The 22,787-nt window shown below is 37.5% G+C and overlaps 1 protein-coding gene across 1 annotated transcript in view; it reads right to left on the minus strand.

The window, feature by feature from the left end:
• Positions 1–22,787, minus strand: part of ppip5k1a (diphosphoinositol pentakisphosphate kinase 1a) — a 54,748-nt gene that overhangs the window by 10,675 nt on the left and 21,286 nt on the right. Inside the window, exons 17-28 of the mRNA XM_086070720.1 lie at positions 20,904–21,086; positions 20,233–20,374; positions 16,416–16,639; positions 15,904–16,031; positions 15,686–15,800; positions 15,489–15,596; positions 14,052–14,180; positions 13,836–13,976; positions 11,179–11,272; positions 10,070–10,195; positions 8,038–8,100; positions 623–802 (exon numbers count right to left, since the gene is read on the minus strand). Coding sequence (XP_085926846.1) covers positions 623–802; positions 8,038–8,100; positions 10,070–10,195; positions 11,179–11,272; positions 13,836–13,976; positions 14,052–14,180; positions 15,489–15,596; positions 15,686–15,800; positions 15,904–16,031; positions 16,416–16,639; positions 20,233–20,374; positions 20,904–21,086 — 1,633 coding nt within the window. The remainder of the gene's footprint in view (positions 1–622; positions 803–8,037; positions 8,101–10,069; positions 10,196–11,178; positions 11,273–13,835; positions 13,977–14,051; positions 14,181–15,488; positions 15,597–15,685; positions 15,801–15,903; positions 16,032–16,415; positions 16,640–20,232; positions 20,375–20,903; positions 21,087–22,787) is intronic.

Consider the following 22,787-nt stretch of genomic DNA (forward strand, 5'->3'; position numbering starts at 1 on the left):
AGGCTTACTTATCTAAGTGTGAGAATGAAATAAGGTAAATGCAACACATATTTGAATTGAGTTGTTATTAGATAAAAGTCAAATGTGGTTTGAAAGACAAGTCAGTAAAATAAAACGAAACAAAATGACCCACAAGACGAGTCATTGGTATGCTGTGTTTGTGAGATGATAAGGACAGTAGAATGAAGATGCAAGTTACATGTTTATTTAGTAGGGATGTCATATTCATACTACTACTACTACTACTGTTTTTGAGTTTCCAGTTTTCCAAATGTTAACCTGGTATTATCATCATGTAGCACATGTATTATATAAGCAAGCAAAGATAATACAAATAAGTGAGGGGAAATAAAAAAATGTGATTTCAAAATTCACATCTAACTGCAAAAAACAATTTTCCTTGCAGTATCTAATCAATTAGTAGTTGAAAATGGTTTGCCTTCTGTTTACCAGAGGTGAGGAAGGAGAAAGTTAGCTTTCCGTGCACCGAGCCAGCTTGCAGTCTGATAGCCACAGAAACAGGCAAGCATGCATAAACACAAGTCCACCGCAGGCCAAGCACAGTCCAAATCTACACTGAGTGCAGTGGTTGGACAAAGCATGAGATTGGTATAGGGCGAACCATGAAGGTACTCTATGGGGTCCTGGCCAGAGATAAGCCAGTTTCGGAAGAGGCGGAGGTGGTAGGAGCACTGGTGGAGATGGTGGGTGAGTGCACCGTCGAGAGAGAGGTGGCAGCCCAGACTGAGTTCTGTGGAGAACCGACTCAACAACTGGGCCACATGGTCCTCTTCCAATGGCTCTGGGGAAGAACAGGGAGAGCGAGGATGGACACAGCAGAAGAGAAGGGGGAAGGGTACAAAAGGCATGGAATGATAGATGGGAAGCCTGCGAGAAGAAACGCCAAGTAGATGAGCGGGAGCTAAGTGGATGGCCTTTGCAGGTTTGTCTATGAGGGAAGAGCTGGATGTTGACATCAGCTCAGACAACCAGCAATTGTGCAGCCACGGTCATTCTACAGAAGTTTCCATTTCACAGCAGCGTCACATCAAAGGAAATACAACTTTAACATGAGCGGCATATCGTGTGAGACTGCAGCACAGTCAGCATAGAAAAAGATTTACCACAGAGCTGCTAACCTAGAGAAATTCAGGTCCTCAACAATTTATCTGAATTTCCATAGATTTAAATTCTGTCAGGAACATGACAGTGGAACTGCGCACTGTTCTGTATATATGACTGCAAACTATTCTCACTAAAACCAAGGCATTGCAATTGCACAAATGAATATTAAAGCGATACTTGACTCATTGAGCCATTTTCAGCAGTAAAAAGTTAATATTTTGTCCAGAATTAATTTGATAACTTCATTATTTTTCATGTACAATTAATACCTTTAAAAACAAAATTTTCCACTTTCTGTCGACTGAAGATGATATCACCCGTGCTGAGGAAGTCGGTAACGACCAATCATGCCTCACCTGTTTTCTGGGTTTGGTCAGCAAACGGAACTGAAAATGGCTCAATGAGTCAAGTATCTCTTTAATGATTCAAAGAATAAATCCACCACAAAACTATTTGCTTAGCAGCAACATGTCAACAATGCACATCGAGCACACATTTTTTTTAAGGTAGCACCTCAAACAATTTAGTGCAACTGGCAATTCTACTATGAAGACATATTGTCCAGGACCAAAATCCATGCATCCAGGATCGCAAGCAAACCAAAACACAAACAAATGATAAAAAATATTACTCACAATTAGCTACATTTCAAGGAGCTGTAGCGGCCAGGGCCATATGAAATTCAGAATTGAATTAAGAGTGGATCCTAAATCAAAATTTACATTAAATTAAAACTAATCAAAATGCAATTATAATTTCAATTATTACACTCTACAGTTACAAAATCTGAACACAGAAGTCTTCTTTCATGAAGGACAGAAATCATTGAACAATTACTGGTGATATGCTGAAATCAGAGGATTTGGACCATTTTCAAACGATTACTTGATTATTAGAATAGTTGTCAATTAATTTGATAATCGATTACTTGTCGATTAATCAATTACTTTTGACAGCTATATTCCATGTGATTAATAATGAACTTTGATGTTTTCGGAATATCCATTACCTGACATTCACAACTAAAAGACAGAAGACGCACAAGAGATTCCACTGCAATAAATTTAAGTACAGTACTAAACAAAAATGTCAGCTTCATTAACATTAAGTCTCAAAGTCACAGAACTCCAGCCATTACCTTGACACAGACACTAACCCGATCAAAATACAAAGGGGAGGCATCTAAGTTGGTCCACTCATGACTATATTACAGGATTTACTACTTAGGTTCAGCGCAAAGATATTAGATATCACACTCCATACAACAAGACAGCTGATCAGCTGCACGCACGCACACACAAAATATTCTTGACTAACAAATTGTACCCTTTAATCCTGTGTGAAATAACTCCTGTAGGGAGGTAACTCTTCACATTTGTATCATACAATAATTATTCACAGAATGAGGGAAATGTTACCTCATCCTAAGGAAAGCAGTTGCAATTTAATGACACCTATTTCCTGGCTAAAAATACGGTTTTCACTCACAGAGAGAGAGACACAGGACAATCAGTGCACTGGAATGCCATGCGTCTTATAGACAGATAACCGACAACATGATATGTTTCTTAAATGAGACAAAGGAGATGGGATGAGGAATGTTTATCACTTCCCTGGTTGGTCAGTCAGCATTGATCTGAGTCAGCTGTTTTTGAAGAATAACAATTCTTAACTCTACAAACACGCACTTGAGTTTTTCTGTTAGGGGAAGAGGACATTCAGAGGTTACAATTATTTTGCGAGTGCAATAAATCTGACTGAGAGGCAACCTGAGAAGGGTTAAAACATTTTGTGTTAGTGTGGTTTAAAACAACAAACTGACTTCATTCAAATCCCACACAATGACTGCATCAGGTGCATTTGTTGTCATTACTATGAAGACATGCACACGCGCGCAGACAAAAAAAAAAGTATGCAATATTAAGCAGGGTTCCCACCCATGGCTCTGAGCAAAATGTCATCATGGGTAAGAGACCCATGAAGAGTTACCACCCCGCAAAAAAGGAAATGATAAACCATATGTTTCCAAAATAACAAAAACATAATTGTTATCATGAACAATATAATACAATATAGGAAAATGCCGGGTTCCGTGTGGAATGCTGGATCGGGTGAGGCGTTTTTTGATAGTTGTGCACATCAAATATTTTATTGCATAATAGACGACATCAACAGATGTGTCGCTCACCAAGCGAAAGAAAACAGTCCAACTTATCCCCACTGTTTTTAAGAAGCAGACCGACGTCCGATGCCATTGGTGTATACATTTCAACAGCTAAGTGGCCATACGCAGCCGTAGAGGACCCAGTACTGAAAGTGCTTGAGCCTGGTTTCAATGAAAAAAAAAAAAAAAGTCTGTTGAATTAACATTTCGACTTCTTAAAATAATTACCTCAGTAATTGTTTCAGATTTTATTAGGAAACACGGAAAATGTAACCATTCGCATTATGAGGAGATGATTTAGGCAAAAAAAAACATTTGCAAAAAAATTACCTATGCAATACGACGGTGTATTAGGGCCACGTATAAATAAATATAAATATATATATATATATATATTATTTTTTTAAAGGGCGGGGCAATATTCCGAGAAAAAAACTCGCAAATTTGCCACTTCTAAACTCGCGAATTTACGAGTTTTGTCTCGCAAATTTGCGAGTTTATAAAGTGGAAATTTTGCGAGTTTATGAAGTGGAAAATTTGCCAGAGAAAAAAACTCAGAAACTTACGAGATACACGTAGCGTAGCTATAGTCTAATGTGAGGATTTGTTGGTGGTTTATGGGACAGTTTATAAAATGAAAAGGCAGGATTCATTCTTAATTGAAACTTTGCTCGTCACACTTCCTGATCCCCTATGAGCTGACTAAACATTAACCAATCAGAAGATGGCATACTTTAGGAAAATGCAAGTGAATGACGGAGAGCAGCAGATTCGACACATCAACTTAGCTACTAAAAATACACCGAAATGTATGAATGTGTAAATAATAATTCTGGAAACATAAATGTACAAGTAAATATTTATTTAAACAAATGAACTCAAATGCTTGATCCTCAGGGTGTGGAACTTCGCAAAGCGAGGCGTCTTTGTTGCTGGCAGTACCAAACGCTTCAAAGTGTGAATGCTTAACACGATATGGTTAAAGCCATTACTATTTCCTTACTTGAAAACCCGACCGAAAAGTATTGGCACAAACATCCGAGTAGTACGCTACGTGTATTTTTCTCGCAAATCTGCCTCTTTATAAACTCGCAAATATACGATTTTTTTCTCGCAAATTTTCCACTTTAGAAACTCGCAAATGTACACGTTTTTTCTCGCATTTTCATCACTTTATAAAGTGGCAAATTTGCGTACAAGTGTTCCAGTTTCTCACGTGGCCCCATTTGACAATTAATTGCCCACCCCTAACCAAACACAACTCTCATGTGAACAATGTAATGATTAATGTGTATTGGAGCAGGGCATATACAGTGCTGCTCATAAAGTTTGTGAACCCTGCAGACATGGTCAGATGTTTTGTTTAAAATATTAAAATAACCTTATTAAATGTCTAGTCATACCCCAATCTACAATGCTGACATTGAAAATAATGGACTTGAATAAAAAGAATGATAATATTATCTTTATTATTGAGCAAAAGTTGTTGATTTAAGAAAAACTTATGGGTGCAAAAGTATGTGAACCTCACCCATTTAAGCAGACATTGCACCTCCTTTTGCAATGAGAACTTCATCCAAACACTTTCTTTAGTGATTTATCAGTCTTTCCATATCTACTTTGGGGGATTTTTTGACACTCTTCCTTGCAAAATGCAGCCAATTGAGAGAGGTTGGATGGGCGTCTAGCATAAACTGCCCACTTCAGGTTCAGCCATAATATTTTGAAATAATTTAAGTCAGGATTTTGACTGGGCACATCCATTAAATTTTGGACTCATCTGTCCACAGAAGGGACTTCAATGTTGTCCAGGTACTCGCTGGCAAAGTTGAGATGGGCAGCTTTGATCTTTTTTGTGAGCAGAGGCTTCTACCTAGCAAGCCTTCCATGAAAGCCTTGTCGATTTGACTTTTCTTCTGATTGTTAAAGCATGCACGTGTCCCAGATGCAGCAAAAGAGGTCTGCAAATCCCTTGATGTGATGTTCGAGTTGGCTTTTTACCTGAATTATCATTTGTCTTGTGTTGATATTTTAGAAGGTCGTCCACACTTCTTGGCAGGATTGTAGTAGTTTTCAGTGTTCTCTAGTTGCAGATGATCTGCTTCACAGTGGAATGATGAAGCTTAATTTTTTTTTTTATGACTTTATAGCTTTCCCCATACAGATGTGCTGTCACTATCCACTTCCACTTCCTGAGGTACCCTGATATTTCTCTTCCTCTCATCATGACTGACCTGTATGGGTTCACCTAGGCAAGACTAAAGTGATGTGATTTTGTCTCTGTTTCAGTCAGTGATACACAATTTCTTTTCTAAACCGCTCATTTCATTGGTTAATTTAGCTACCAATTTGTTCTACCTGATCCTACTTGACAGCTTGTTTTAAGCAATGCAGCTCAGGGTTCACTTACTTTTGCACCAACATGAATTGACCAAAAACTATTTTTAATACATTTCTGACTACACAATTGATTAAAAAAAAAAGAAAAGGAAAAAGATTGTCTGTTCCTGTGATTTATACTCCAGAGCGATTTATAAATGAAAAAATATACCGGGGGTATATCATTTCACAGACACTCACAAGAGGGCACTCTAGACTTACGCACCGCTATCTCCTACTCCTTAACATTAAATATTAAATAAAGTAAATATTAAATATATATTAAACAGTAAACTTTAGCTTACGAAGACAACAGAGAACGACTGAACACAAATATCCTAAAAAGAAAATCATATTCTGCAGACTACAAGCTGCAAGTAGTGAACCTTCATTGTGTTAGCATATCTTACAATTCAGCCTGTTCTCTATTATTTTATTAATGTTATAACTTTAAAACTTTATTTTAGCATTTAGTAAATGATAATTGTAATTGACCTAGAACAGGAAGTTTAGTCTGCTTTCATGTCAGATAGTGACAAAAAAGTATAATTTTTTATATAGTGTACGTAAAATTATTGGGTTTTTTTTTGGTTTCATTTTTTGAGAGAGAGAAAATTATTGTTTCGAGTACCTTGACCAGTCCAGGGCAAGTAGATTTCAATAGCATTTACGCATGAATGTACTACTGTGAATGAGATAATATAGGTAAATCCTGTTTAAACTTAGTATGATTGAAGGTAACAAAAAGCAGTGTTTGCTCTGGTGAAGAAAGAAAGAGATAAACATACAGTATCAGAGAATAAAATAATCATTAACTATGCAAACGCAACATCCTGATTAGTTCAAAAGTCAAAAACAAACTAACCAATCAAGTACCGCTAAATCCAATACATTATTTATTGTAGAAAAATCTGATAAATCATTAATCAAAAGATTGCTTTCATATCCATTAAATTATTCTCCAACATAACAACACAATAAGAAACTGATACAAAATACTAGCGTTGCTCCTTAAAACAAACGTATCTGAATTTAAGCAACATTCTTAGAATAAAATGGCTCTAAAGTCACATTAAACTTCATACCTTCTAGCAGCGCCATAAAAAACATATGGCCAAATCTACTAAGAATGCGCCATAAATTGCTCTTCATTTGACCTGCAGTTGGCTCCCTCTTAACATCCTATTCACAAAGGATATTGTTCAAATAATATACCAGTGCAAACCTGCTGTCATGATCACTGGAATGTCTGCGTGAGAGGCTTCCACAGAGGAGCGCCAAGTTTACAGCAGTAGATGTTTGCGTTACTCAAACTGCGTGTGGCTATCAGCGCTGGAGTTGGTGAATTAGACGCTGTTTAACTATGAGTCATTTGCATAGAGGTGAGAAATTTCTCTGCAAAATATATGCATAACATTTCCTCATTTAAATATGTGCAAAAACCACCGGCGCACCAGTTGGAAAATGAATTTCCCCATCTGACATCAAATACTACACGCGCTGGGCGAAGCTTCCGTTTGACTAGATGGGTCAATAATGTGGCCCAGTCTGAACAGGGCCAGATTAGATTTGGACACTTGCTAAAAACTGTGTAGACAGACAGCCCTAAAAAACGGATTCAAAGAGGAATCAAATTGGAATCCAATATGCCTGTAGTCTGAATGCGCGTCCACAGCATATTTAAAATCAAAGTGATGTAGTGTCAATGGAATGCCAACATATTTGCTGTACATGCGCTTTTCTCAGGAGTGTGGAATCACAAGTTGTAGCAGTGACAAGTGAATGTTTGGAGCGTCAAAGGATTTCAGACAAAACCAGTGACTTAAAGCGATATCATAAAAGTAATGCAGCGCAACTGAACTTTCAAACAACTCAGGCTCAACCAATTAACCAGAATGGAGGGTACATTGTGCCATAAGATAATGCTAAATGTAATGCCTAACAGATCTCCATTGATTGTGTCCATTAATGAAGTCATTCTACAAGCCAGAGAATTGTTGGGGAATTAAAACTGTACATTTTGCAGCAGTGAATGTTTTCTGCTAATGGAATGTAGCCAGTTCAAGTTCATATTTAATAAATACAGTATAAAGCAATACAAAAATGGAATCCATGTCCATGTGTAGTGTTTTTAAAATATAATTGTCATGAAACAAATCTATGAATTAGTGGGAACCCTGGTTAGAAAGAGAATGGCAATGTTAGAAAAGTGAGAACGACATGACTAGATTTTTAACAATCTGAAGAAGAAAATACTTTAATGCTGGAGGGCCATGTGAAAAAAAAAAAACCAAGGTAAAAAAAAGTTTGAAGACATGCAAGACAAAAGGAAGGTGAGGTGATAATATACTTGAAAGAAGCAGACGTACCATTAGTCGGATGCTTTGCAAACGACACAGAAAATCGTTTTACTGCCGGCATAGACAACAATTCTGAGGAAACAAAAATTCACTAATGTTACTAGGATCCACAGTAAGTTGTTGATCATATATTAACATACCCTGTTCTCTACTAAAAATACTAATGTCGGAAAAACTACGTTTTTATAAAAAAGTCTCCTTCCCTTCCTTCATATTTGCATTCTGCTTCATTTCTCAAATACGATTTTATACTGCTGTCACTATGAACATTCAGTTTAATGTCATGGACAATAAAAAAATACTGACTAGATTTAGGGGCCCTTCTCTGCATTTATTGGATTTAATGTGAAAAAAATTCAAATAAAAATATGACACCAACACCAGAGTGGATCAGATCAAAATGTGTCCAGTAATTATTAAAATGAGACGCAACAAAATGGATGACAAACACCAACTAACATGTGCTATGAGGATGACGGAAGTGAAGAGAACATTTAACGTTATATGATACAACACTGACACCTACTGAACAATATGACAAGACTTCATTAGCAGCTACGCAACCGTGGAAGCACAAAGGCAAATGCATCATCAAGCCCTTTGTTTTAATAATGTGTACATAATAACATTGTACTGGTTAAAAAGGAAATGGCAAGTTTTACCTGTCAGGCCAAAATACAGAAAGCCACATTATGATGATGCCAAAATAAGCGTTCTATGATTTCGCTATACTTAAAGAAAACACCTTTTTTTCCATTGGCAAATAGGTTTGATTGCAGTTATCTGAATATGGATTGATCCTCAAGTGCCAGTATTAACTGAACACTGAACAGACAACAGAAAGTCAGTGCAGCCAGGATCATGGAGAGAAATAAAAACGGCATATGATTTGGAGTGTAAGAGTCAGCTAATGAACAACACATTTTTCCTCCATACATGCAGGCCCAAAAAGTCATAACAGATTCTGCTAATGAAAATACAAATACTACCGATAGATCACTGACACACAACCAATCAATAGCATTACAGTCCAACAACTACTTTTTAAAAGGCTTAGACCAGTAAAATATGATTTTAGACAATTTAAACAGTCACTGCAAAAGTAATGTTGCAGTTAAAAAAGACAATCTGAAGTAAAATGATGATCTTATAGACTAGATGTGAAAGTTAAGCTAGAAGAAGAAAACAGTTGTGCAACTGCTATAACTATAGTACTTCATATGCTTAAAGTGGAAGTCAACCTTAAACATTCCTTGACAATAATGTTATATGTGACCTCACTAGTCTAAACATGACATTCTGATGAATATTACATTTGTGGAATATGAGTTATGAAGCAATATCCAGCCATTTTTGTCTATCTCAGGGGGCGGCCATTTTGCCATTTGCTGTCGACTGAAGATGACATCAATGCAGGTAACAACCAATCACAGCTTACCTTAAAAAACAAACAGGTGAGCTGTGATTGGTCGTTGCCTGGGATCTGAGCAACTGCCATGTCATCTTCCGTTGACAGCAAGTGGCAAAATGGCCGCCCCCTGAGATGGATAAACACGGCATAATTTATATTCCACAAATGTAATATTAATCAGAATGACATGTTTAGACTAGTGAGGTCACATATAACATATTATTGTCAAGAATTTTTGGGGGGGTTGACTTCCCCTTCAAACTTTTTGAACTGGGCCTGAAGTAGCATGTGTAAGAACTATTGAAATGAAAGATGGCAATCAAAGTGGTGTGGAGAAAGAATGATGGGGAATACACATTTGTGTGACTAAAATGAATGTGGAGTTTAATATGCAGTGACTAAAACAAGACTGTAAACATTTACTTATTGATGTATGAGCATAGAAAATACTCATTCTCTTTCAAGACTGTAAGAACTGTAAACTTTTTAATTTTAACTTGTATATCTGTATACAGTGCGTTTGCAATGCCCACATTCTCCACTGGGCCCCATTCTGGATGTTGTATTTATGAGTCAAGTCAAATCTCACTTGTTTTTTTTCTTCTGCTGTGCTGTGTCTCAAACACATACCGTCTTTGTAGGATAGACTGCTGGTGGAGAATTTTTTGCGATGTGCGCGTGCGTAGTCCTGCAGATTAGGGGCACTAGAGGACCCACCTAGGACAGTGGTGCTGAACAGCCCGGCGCATTGAGAGCCTGCGAGGGGGGCGGGGGGGTTAGTCACCACTACACATAACATGCTGTTACTCAAATTGCTATCCAAAGAGCGACAGAAAGAGAGAAAAGACACAAAAAGGACTTTAGAAAAAGATAAAACATGCAGACAGAACCAGAGGAACCCATGCAACCTGAACTAATGTCTCTCCCCATCTCTCTGTGCTTTTTGAACAAGGCTGAGACGATCCCCATTGAATGATCTCTTCAAATGTAGGAATCTCGGTTAATTACAGATACAGGTTCTTCCTGAATGACTGCTGAAAATTGATTCAGAGTGGTTCACTTACATCAAAACGGTTTGCCCGGTAGTTTGTCATCAGCACAAGCTCACTGCCAACCAAAAATTTACATTTGAGTTCAAATCGGGATTTCCGTTTTGAAAGACTTGAAAGAGACAGCCTCATCCTATTAAAAGTAAGTTGGAAAGCGCTAAGACAGCATCACAAAGTTGGTGGACTTCAGGGGAGGTACTGCAGCTTGAAAAAAAAAAAGATGTGTATTTTTAATCCTGATCGTGTGGGACTTACAGAGATCGCAATGCAAAAAAACAAAAACAAAACAGCATTGTGCAGGGGCACAGCGATTATTTTCCTCTTAGACCTGCTGTGATATTGAACATTTTAAATAGGCCTTGCAAGCTTGTAAATTGTTGATTATTATAGTATGGCTATTTAGCTCAGTTTAGTTGGGAAGCAGGGGAGATCACAACCATTTTATTTTCTCGGACGGCAGGCTCACACCTGCTCTCAGTATAGTGTGATTTAAGGCAATTCATAATTGTGGGCCAATTTAAATTCAGATTCATAACTATTGCTTTCATATGTCATCCCAAGCAAAGATTTCCAAATGACTGACAACCCAAAAAAACTGATCAGATTAGTGGTGATTCCTCTCGTACAGGACAATGGCACATCATCTTCATCATTTAAATGCAATGCATCTTAAAATATTCTGATACTTACCTAACCCACTTTGCTTAATGTCAGGTGACTGACGAGAGCAAAACGAGAAGAGGCGATAACTCCCGACTTTGGAGGAGGAAGTCTCTGACAGAACCTGGAGGGAAATTCATTTTCAGAGTTAGGAAATTCACTGCAGTCACCAATGCGATATGGGCAAAAGTTTATAGCCCATATCGATATACATACTGATATAGTATTTTTCCTTAAAATAACATGAAATGGCAATTTTCTGTGATCTTTTCTCCATTTATATATACATAAAGAAATTATATAGACCACACAATTTAATGAAACCCATTAAAGGGGGAGTACATAAAGAAATTATATAGACCACACAATTTAATGAAAAACATTAAAGGGGGAGTCAACAAAAAAAAATACAAAAATATAATCTATGCAGCCAAACTAGTCTAAACGCGGCATTCTGTCTGATTAATATTGCTTTTGTGGAATATAAATTAAGCATCACAAGCCACTCGTATGTATCCATCTCAGGGGGTGGCCATTTTGCCACCTGATGTCGACTGAAAACGAGGTCAAAGTTGCTCAGGTCTCAGGTAAAAACTAATCATGGCTCAGCTGGCAGAATGGCCGCCCCCCAAGAAGAATAAAAATGGGTGGATTTGGCTCTTTACTCCAATATTGATCAGAACGTCATGTTTAGAGGGGGCACATACAACATATTATTGTTTTTAAAAATGGTTTTGGGTTTACTTCTATTACCGTCCACTCCGGTGAAAAGTGGAGATGTAAAACGATGTCAAAATTTGAATATCGCCCAAGCCTATATTGAATTTAAAATTGTTCCGTGGCTTGGCCAAGAGTCTGACACACATGACCTGGAGCCAGTCACTAGAAAAAGTCAAGCCATGTCACCTAACACTACCAACAATACAATTCCCTGCATAAGCAAGGGTCATTTAAGTGTCCTGTGACAACTGGTGCTTGGCTCTTCAAGAGCAGTAAAGACATTAGGGTTGTTAGAAAAAATCTATTCGGCAATATATCGCGATATTACAGCGCGCAATTCTCGAATCGATTCAATATGCGGCCAAATCTATTTTTAAACATAAATTTTTTACGAGAATATTCAACAAAACGTCTTACTTAGGGTTAGGATTTACACATTAAGCATGGAAGAATGTTATATTAATGGAACATTAAGGCTTAATATTTGATTTGAGTGCTGTTCAAACATGAAACAGACTGCAACCTGAATTTTCTGATAAATAAATACATTTTCATACAAATCTTACAGTGTACATGTACAAGTTTACTGATTAGTATTTTCTAAATTTGAGTTTGAAAAAAAAATATCGCAATAATCAATTTATAGATTAGTATCGGAATTAATCGGTATCGAATCGAATCGTGACCTCAGAATCATGATACGAATCAAAACGATAAAGACATTTTGGTATTAAAAGTTTAAAAGAAAATACTTATGATTTTTTTCTTTTGAATGAGAACTGCCAATAATTCAACCGCTCATATCAGTAAAATGTATTTATTATTAAGGAAATTTAAGTGGGTTATATCATTACTATAACTGTCAAACGATTACATTTTTAATCAGATTAATCACATCTTAGAATTTTGATTAATCACTTCATTAAAAAGGCTTTTTAACAACATTTTTCGACCACCAAATTTGAATAGCACCTGTTATGTGTTGATTTTTTCGACATTTAATGTTTTGTTAAGCCTTCAATATTTGTTGAGCCACTGCAGTGCACACTCTCATCCTGCTCTTTTTCTAATCAATTAATTACTTGCATAATTGAAAATAAATTTTTAAAAATTCAAATTACCGTAATAGTTTGACATTAACAAATATTTGGAATGTCATATGCAAACATTTATTAAATGCTTTACTTTAATGCATGCAGTTATGTTTAATGCTCAAACAGAACCTATGCCACCCTTTTCCGCTAAAGGATCATCAGCGGTCAACATTAATAGTGTGATTAATCTGCGTTAATACATGATTAATGGGATAATTTCTTGTGATTAATCAATGTGTTAACGCTTTAACTTTGACAGCACTAATCATTACCATAATTGATCAAATTGAATGACAATAACCCATATATTTTGTTTTGCTGTTGGAAAGCTTGGAAGAATTCTGGCACACGAGTCAGGTTAGATGTGGAAACCATCCATCCACAAATTCCTTAAATCTCTCTAATAAAACTTAATTTCCATGAATACGTAAGCAAAAATAATTCTTGTATAACCTCCACCACCTAGGAAACCATCCTTGATGTAAAAACTAAAACTAAAAATGATACAATTATAACCCTTTCTTCTATTTTTTTTTCTTTGTTCTTTTTTTTTCTAAAAGAGCTCATTATTGTTCATTCGGTAATGTCATCATCATTGCTCTTTTTTATTTTTTATTTTTTTTTGTATGTGGGTGAGTATGTGTATGTGCGTGCAAGTGTGTGTGTATTCATTAGCTCACCAAAAACCTATTAGAAAAAATCCCATACCGTTCACCTAAACCGAACACCGCCGTCAGCAGACCCGAGGGGACCAAAGAAAACAAAGGAAAGTGAAATCCAGCACCGGCCAGACATAACCCTTTCTTCTAAATGCCCAGAATAGGAACTACTCTATGAAACGCTATCAATGAATAAACTACATGAACAACGAACCTCCATAGATCCAGTTTTATGGTTACGTATAAGTGGTGATCTCCTCTGTATGGTGATTGGCTCAGACAGCGGCACAGCTCTGTCTGTCTCGTCACGTGAGAGGTCCTCCAAGCTCCCAGGGTCTGTCTGTTTTTGTCCATTCTGAATGAAAAGCAAAAATAGCACACGCCTTTACCTGCACATCTGCTGTCGTTGGAAGGCTTGATTGTGCTGTACCTGTCGTGCTACCTCAGCAGAGGCTGGCCTGAAGCCAAAGCCAGTGGGGGCATTCTCTTCTTCCTCAACACCTTTTACTCCTGGGCTAAAGTGAAGCTCCACATGGAAGCGTTCCTCTGAGGAGAGATCCTTTAAAAAAAGAATAAGGTATATAATCTTGTCATCAAAAAACAGATTACATTTCTGGTAACTTTTAAAATGTGCAGTAAGAAATGTGACCTTTACTTGATTTCAGTTACAAGAAAAGGCAAATTGCCCTGGTTGAGGTTATTGCTATCAAAGGAGACTCAACCACTATATATCAAAAGGTTCACATACTATTTAACTAATTTGCTCCCAAAAACGTATAAATATGTTCTATTTTAAATGTTTGGTGTCCCAAAGACGTATTTATACGTATATGTAGTTTTTATGCTGGAGCATACAGAAGGCTTTGATGCAGCCTTTCAACTGCAAAGAACGGTTGAAGAAATGGTAGTTATTACACAAACGGCCAGCAGGTGGCAGCTGAGCATAGGAAATGAACCAGGACAATGTTGAAAAAAATCCTCAATTACTCATCATCATCATTATTCTAAATAGATTTGTGAATAATGATGAAACTTAGTTGTAATCTAATGCTAATTGCTGCAAAACAGAAACAGATATAAATGTACTTTTTTCCTGATGAAAGAAAAAACTAATCTTTCTTTTGGTAGGTTCCATGTTTTTATAGCAAAATAACACAATATTTTGTGGGCCTTGCAAAATCAGTCAAAATCCAGTAAAACAGCCGGGAGTGAAGGGGATTGTTTTAGTGAAAATGGCTGGGAGTGAATGAGTTAAACTGTCCATCCTGCAACCATCCACCGTTTCAGCCTCCATCGAAGAGACACAAAGTACAATGCCACTGAAAACATCAGACAGGCAGGTAACCCATCATGACAGGGCAGACAGCAATTTCATTTATAATTATGAAAATAAACTATACATGATTCAATTCAATTGTTTAGTCAAATAACTTGTGGACTATAAAATCATGTTAAAATGAATTTGATTTAGTATAATTTAACAATTTATTATACGCACACACACTGTAGTTTGCACAACAGTGTGCCAAAACTCACATACTCGTACAATTGATGGGAGGTACCCCTCCCATCAATTGTACGAGGGTCACATCAAATAAAGGAAACACATTTTAGAAAACTTTTCATTGTTATGATATGTGTGCAAAGATTTGATCACTTACAGTGAGACTTTCACAATTCTGCAACATTTCATAATGGCAGCGTGATTCTGATTGTCAAGTTTAAGATCAGATCACACTATAACCAATTAATGCAGAAAGGGTTCACAAACTTTTTCTTGCAAATATTTTTTTTTTCTTGATTTAAATTTTATATTGTAGTTGATCTAGGATGATAGAAATGATTGATAATGAACACAAAATGTTACCTTATTGTTGTCCTCATAGAGCATAATGACAATCTGAGTCATGTAGTTGAGTTCGGAAACAGCACTAAGGTAATCCATGGCACGATTCCACTGCTGGTCTTTCTCTTCCTTTTAGAGAAAAAGACAGAAACTGGCATGTGACTTTAGTGTGATCTGCCAGATCACAGATTTGACTATCAAAGAGATTCACATCTTACATCAAGTAAACCGCCATAGCGGAAAATACTCAGCAAAGAGTGGACGTGACTTTCACTGGTGAAATATAGACGTGTCCTCACATGTCGTCCAGGCGACATCACACCGCGTGAATATCTGCAAACAAGATCTGCCACTTAATCAAAAACATTCTCAGCTGTCAAGCAAAGCTTTGCGCTCATCATTTTACATATCAAGGATGACTTTGGCCCACACTCACAGAGGGTGCAACTTGTTGACAGACTCATCCTCATGAGTCCTCTGAAGGTCAAGCTGAATCTTTCTAACCAGTGGAAGGCAGTATGCATATGCAATGTCCAGCTTCTCCGCTTTGTTTATGCCATATTCCTGCAACAACAAAACAAAATAGAAAAAGTCAGTTGCTGGTGTACAACTGACACTTCTTCTGAATGGTCGACAGAACAACAATATCCACCAGTCCAGAAGGGTCCAAAGTTAGGGTTGCCATTTTAAGGTTATTTTAAAGGTTTTAGATGATTCTGTTTCTTATTTCATGGCAACACTTTCAGGCTTTGAAACAAATACGATTCTACATCCATTGCAATGGGAAAACTTGTTTAGAAAGATGACCAAAACAAAGTGTGCGTCACAAAAAGGATTGTGGTTATGGTTTAAGGTACTGCTGCAATACAAATCCTTTTTTTTCTTTCTATTGCTTTAACCAAACAAACATTAACATTGCTTTAACCAAACAAACATTAACTGATTTACCTGTGGGATCACGATGTCAGCCAAAGCACGAGAAAGTCTGAACAACTCCAGTGTGTCCTCCAAACCCAGACTAGCATTATGAATGACATCATATTTTACACAGTCGTAAATATCAGGTATTTTACTGATGTCGTAGCGGCCATTCTTCATGCGGAAATCTCTCTCAAGTTTGGACCAGCGCTGCAACATCAGCTCCAGTGTTTCACTGTGGTAAAGTTGCAGGTCTGAGGGCAGCAAGCACAGAAAGCAGGCTGGTTATAGGCTTGGGGAGTAACGGAAAACATGTGCAGGCATTGCGTATTAAGAATACAAAACAAAAAACAAAAAAGGAACTTCATTCCGTGACAGCAACAGGAAAAAAAACGTAAACAGATTACAGGTACATTCATTAAAAATGGGGATTATTTCGCAGTATTACAATTTCCACACACAGTGACAACAACTTCGTTATGGCGCAAGCAAGCAAACCATCCATCCGTCTATCTGTCCGTCCATCCGCCATCCATTCATCTCAGTTCTTGCCTTCAGGAACAGTTTTAAAATGGCTTACCCTCGTGCAACTATCATAGCTGGTAGTGGAGTAATCCAAAAGTAACTACCGTAATTTCCGGACTATAAACTGCTACTTTTTTAAACTTGCATTCGACCCTGCAGCTAATACAACGGTGCGGTTTATCCACCACGTCGCGAGGGGGCGCACTATAAAAGAAGTGCAACAATATCAAGCAGAGCAAGTGAGCCCAAATACAGTAGGAAAGACAGGACGAGAGCAAGACAGTCGTCATGTAAAAGAAACTGAGAAGTGCATAAGATGTAGCATTTAAGTTAAACGCCATCGAACTGTTCGATTGTGACACTGACAAAGAGGAAGAGGAGTTTTTTGGTTTTGATAGCGACAACAAAGGAGAGAGAGTGGCTGACGAGACCATTCGGGGGCTGGTTCGTTTCAGACACTGAGGAAGAGGACTTCAATGGTTTTACGTAGTACGCAGGAGGACGACGATGGCACGAGAATTACCGCTAATGACTGACTTTTCTGCTTAAATAGGCTGGTTATTTTGTTACAGGAATGTATTTTTGTTCAGCCGTGTTATTAATGCACATTTAATGCTGTGTTACTGGCAAGCACTTTTAAAATCAGATTTCATTTAGCCATTTGACGTTATATTCTCGTCAAGCGCTGTGAGTTTTGTTCTGTTGTTATACTGTATTGCTACTGTGACTGCAGGACGTGCGCTGCATTATTTGTGCACCTCAAAAATTCTGCTCAGATGTTAATAAATGGGATGCTTTGTGTTCCAAAACAGTCACCGCTCTCCTGACAATCCCCTCTGTGGTAGCGGAACCCTTTATATACCGGTGGTGTAACATTAAAACACCTACGGCTTATAGTCAGGTGCGGCTTATACATGTAACAATCTCGAGTAGTGTTCCCTCGTTTCTCGCGGGTGTTACGTTCCAAAAACTACCCGCGATAATGGAAATCTGCATTAATTATTTATTTATTTTTCGTTAATCATATATATGTTTTCGTTTATTATATATGTTTTTCCGTTTTGGTATGATCTCTAGTTTATTATGAGTGCTTTTTTCATTCATATATGTACTTTTTTTCATTTGCAGTAATTTTTTTCCATTAAGTTTTTTTATTTTGTTATACATACTACATATATACATATAATTTTATTTCTTTTTTTCTAAATGTTTTTTGTTCGTACTATATTTTCATTTATTATATATGTTTTAAGGCTAACACCTCACCACACACTTTATACATGCACTTTTCTTGATAGGCTGTAACATTTTATCACATACTGTATCTCTTATTTAAATACAGTAGGCCTATACACTCTGTGTTCAAACCTTTGTAGATATTTTAATAATAATAACAATAAAATAGAATTCAACTAATGTCCAAAACATTTATTTGAGAAACAAAAATATAACGGCGATCAATCCATTTATATGTTTTCCAATTTTTTTTTAAATAAAAATAGTAATTTAAAAAACACACACACCAACAAAAAATTACACTCTTAATTTTAATGATGATGATACGAGGCTGAGAAATCCATTTTGACCAGGAGGCTCGGGAGCGCATTGCTGCCTGGTGGCCGGCGCCTGCCCGCGTGGGTCTATTCGTCTGGCGGTCTCGGCACGACAAGCTGGTCGGCAGTCGATCCGCAGCGCATACGCAGCTGGTGTAATATGAACAAGCTGGAAATGGAAACAAATCGCCGGACGCATGCAGTGTAATATAGGGGTGAGCCATTGGGCGGTGGAGGACGCATGCTGGAGCATTCCTGGGCATAAAATTGGAGAAACTGTTGGGCCTCTAACTCCAGGTCGCAAATGTGGCGGGCAAGTTCGGAACGCGACGGGCCATACATCGTTGGAAAGGTCTCGTCAAGACGAATCAGCGGATGTTTAAAAAAATATCCAGCTGGCAATGGTTCTCATCCCGGGTAAAAATCCGGCATTTGTCGGTCCTTTATCTCCGGGCAGCCCAAAGACCTCCAGGATAGCGAGGATTTTCAAAGAGCCACGACTGGACGGACAATCTTAATTTTAATGATGAAGATAGGAGGCAGGACACGTAAAACCATTTTGACCGGGACCGCATCGCCACGGTGCCCCCGAAACTCCACTCGAGTGCTATGGCCGAGCAAAACAAAATGACTTGTAAAGTCCTGTAGCTAAAGTCAAATTTAAGTCTAGTCTCATTAGTACCAATTCAAAATCAAGCCTTTCCCAAGATTTGGCAAGCAAGTTGCAAGTCCTAAAAATGGCAACGTGTCATATAACTTATGTACCCCATATCTGCAGCCCACATATCCTCAATCTTTGACCCAATCCGTCAACATATTTTTTTCCCCTGCTCTATGTAACAATTTGCCCCAAAATATCTTTACAATAGCCTTTTTATTTGAACATTTATAACTCAAACATCTCCTGTAGATTAACACCGTCCTTAGCTCTTCACATGGGTACCCCTGCAAACCTCTGACCAATAGCTTTCAGACTGGATTCGGGTTAGAATTTTCCTCCCTCTGTTCGCGGATGTGACGTCTCATGTTAGCTCATTTTCTCACAAAGCCGCGACCAGAAGCTAGTATTTCGCTGTAATGCAATTTTGTTCAGAAAAGATCGCCTCTAGCACACCGCAGACACCCACCATTACTCCACAGAAGGCTAAAAAAAAAAGACAAACCATAACAAGTGCCACAAAAAGATTGAAACTTGATAGTAACCGACACCGGGCAAGAACTAGAGTAAACGTAGGTTTCGCATTTCAGCGGTAGAGAGAGATGAGATTTTACTTGAAAAGCGATGCACACATGTCTTTTTTTCTACTCCAAAGGTACAGTAAGAAGTGATTATATTGGAATTTAGAAATAAATGTGTTGTGTTGTATTTAATTAGCAGTTACCGCAAGTCTGGCCACTTTTCGGTCATAACCAAGGGTGAAAGTGAAGCAGAAGGCAACATTTAGTGTGAAAGGAATGCCAAGAATAGATGAAACTGAAAAGTAAGACATTATGAAGAAAAGATGTTCCATTCCGTGGCGTTCCATTCAGGCTAAATGTCTCGTTTTCCTTGGTGACGATAGCCTATTGTAGCTACAGCATGCTAGCGGAATGAGAACGCTACTATGCCGAGAGCATTCACGGCCTGTATAAAACTTTTCTAACCCCTGTAAGTACAGTTTCATTTGTCGGCCACATGTAGCAGTAGCAATTCAAAATTATTTTAACTGCATTGAGCAGCTATAAAGTTGATGATTTAAATTTATGAATAAATTAATGGAATGACTCACCAGCTGACTTGGGATCTTCCATTCTTTTACGGATCTGTGCGGTAAGGCTCTGGATGAGGGCGTAAACCTGGTCACATATGGCCATTGGGTTCTGGACTATTTTCATAGAATTCACCAACGATGCGCTACACGTTGGGGCCAGCTGTCACAAACAGAATCGTACACACACATTATTATTACTTCTGTTTTATTAACTCATTCACTCCCAGCCATTTTCACTGAGGCAACCCCCTTCGCTCCAGGCTGTTTTACTGGATTTTGACTGATTTTTTCAAGGCCCACAGAATATTATGTTCTATTTCTATAAAAACATGGACAACCTACCAAAAGTAAAATTAGTCTCTCTTCTTTCATCAGGAAAAAAATATTGATATTTGTATCTGTTTCCGTTTTGCAACAATTAGCATTAGAATATAGCTAAGTTTGGTCTATATTCACATTCCTGGCAAAAACACTGACAAAATGAGCTTGTTACTCTTATACTCTGCTGCCACCTCTTCATGTCAGAAGCTGCATCAAAGCCTTCTGTATGTGCTTGCATAAAAAAAAAAACGTTTTTGGGAGGCAAGGACAAAGCAGTTAAAAAAGTTTTTACACGTTTTGGGGTTTGAATGAGTGAACATGAGTGTTCACTGCACACGACTTGTTGGTAATCATGGTAAGCAACTCACCCGGTCATAGTCTTCATCAATGAAGTCCCGGTCCTTTTGCAGAATCTCATGGAGTCTGGCTTTGACTCTGTGCTGACAGCCACTCAGCGAGTCGCTGTCACTATCCAGCAGCCCATTCATGTTCGCACTCTTCACCATCTGAACCAGAATGGGGGTCAGCTCACCTTCCAAGGCCAGCAAACCCTGTTCACAGACAAGAAAATATTTTTTCACAGGTCAACAAACCCTGTTCACAGACAATAAAATATATTTTCAGGTAAACAATTTCAATTAATAGACAATATGTTCAATTATAAACAAAAAAAATATATATATATCAAGAAGAAAAGAGGAAATTTGGAGCACAAAAACGTGTTTTCAATGCCCGATAAACATTTTGAGCCTTGTCCGCCGAGTGCTCGCCTATTGAAGTTTAAATTTAACTGAATTGTACATGAGGTCTGAGTGAATGGGTGTATTACTATTGTTTAAATTATGAGTTTGGTTCGTTTCGTTGTGTTTGGATTTTACTACGATATTGAACTATATACGTACGTTGTGACGAGGGTCGGTGTTTACGGAAGTACCATCACGTTGGTTTATGCGCAGCTGCAGTAATGAGAGTAACGTTACATGTTTGCACGCCTGCTAAAATATAGCAGTAATAAGAGGACAGGTTGACGCAGCGGATTTGTTTTTTACCGCTGTTGATCAATCTGTAGTACGTAATAGTTATTTTATGTTTGCGCGCCTGCTAAAATATAGCAGTAATAAGAGTTGAGGACAGGTTGACGCAGCGGATTTGTTTTTTGCCGCTGTTGATCAATCGAGAGATTACGTGATGTTTTTTTTATTTATTTTAATTTTAAAAGGGCATGTTGACGCGGAGGCTTGATTAAGTCTCTGTGATCGATCGATAGATCTAGATATATTTATGTATGTTGAGTTTGTTATGTGTGTACGTGTTATGGTTGTCTGTGGTTATTCTTGTTAAAATGTTTATTTTGAGGTGAGTAACGAGCGACGTTGCGAGATAAATACAACCTATTGAATTGTGGTACCACCAGTGAGACGTCACTGAATTAATGATAATGGTTTATACGTATTGCATATGATAATAAATGTGCAAATAATATAAGAAATGGAAGGTGAATTTGACTGTAATACTGTGTGTTTTGACCCGTGATAGGTATGTGTGTGCGTGCGTGTGTGGCCAGCATTAATGGAAGAGGTGTGACTTGAAGGGAATGTTTCTTGTTATAAAATGACTAGGGTCAATTGTGTGATTATTATGGGAATTTTTCTAGTTAGTGTGTGTGTATGTGACAATAGGTATGAGTGTGTGCGTATGTGCCTGCAAAAGTTTGAAAAGTTGAGAGAATTGTTGAGTACTTGTATGAGACCTAGATAAAAAAAAAAAGGTGGGGGCTACCCTGGTGGATTGGGATTTAACTGGGAGTGAGATTGTGAATGAGAATGTATGTATGGATATTTTTATTTTATTTTTTTCTCTTTAATATCTTTAACTGTATATTTGGTGATGTTTTTGAGTAGATAAAACAGGTTTTGTGATGTGATAATACTAAGATTTTTTTTCCCTCTCTATCCCCATTGTCTCAAAAGGGGGGCGTTGTGTGTGAGGGATAGGAGTACAATGTGGCCTCATAAGGGAGTATACGGCACATTTATAAAATAAACAGTATTTACAGGAAATCGCTGAGTTCTTGTAGGTGAAAAAATTAGATTAGATTTTTTTTCATGACTGAATAGAAAGTCCTTAATACTACTTTTGATACAGAAAATAAACTTATTAACTTTCTCTTTTCTAGGCAAGTGAATAAAGAAAAAAAGAAAAAAAAGAATTAACAGCATTTTGCATCAAGCTATATTGAGTTAACATAATTA

This window comes from Leptonotus elevatus, chromosome 3, assembly GCF_054856555.1.
Source record: "Leptonotus elevatus isolate MCC_2025b chromosome 3, RoL_Lele_1.0, whole genome shotgun sequence".
NCBI lineage: Eukaryota > Metazoa > Chordata > Actinopteri > Syngnathiformes > Syngnathidae > Leptonotus > Leptonotus elevatus.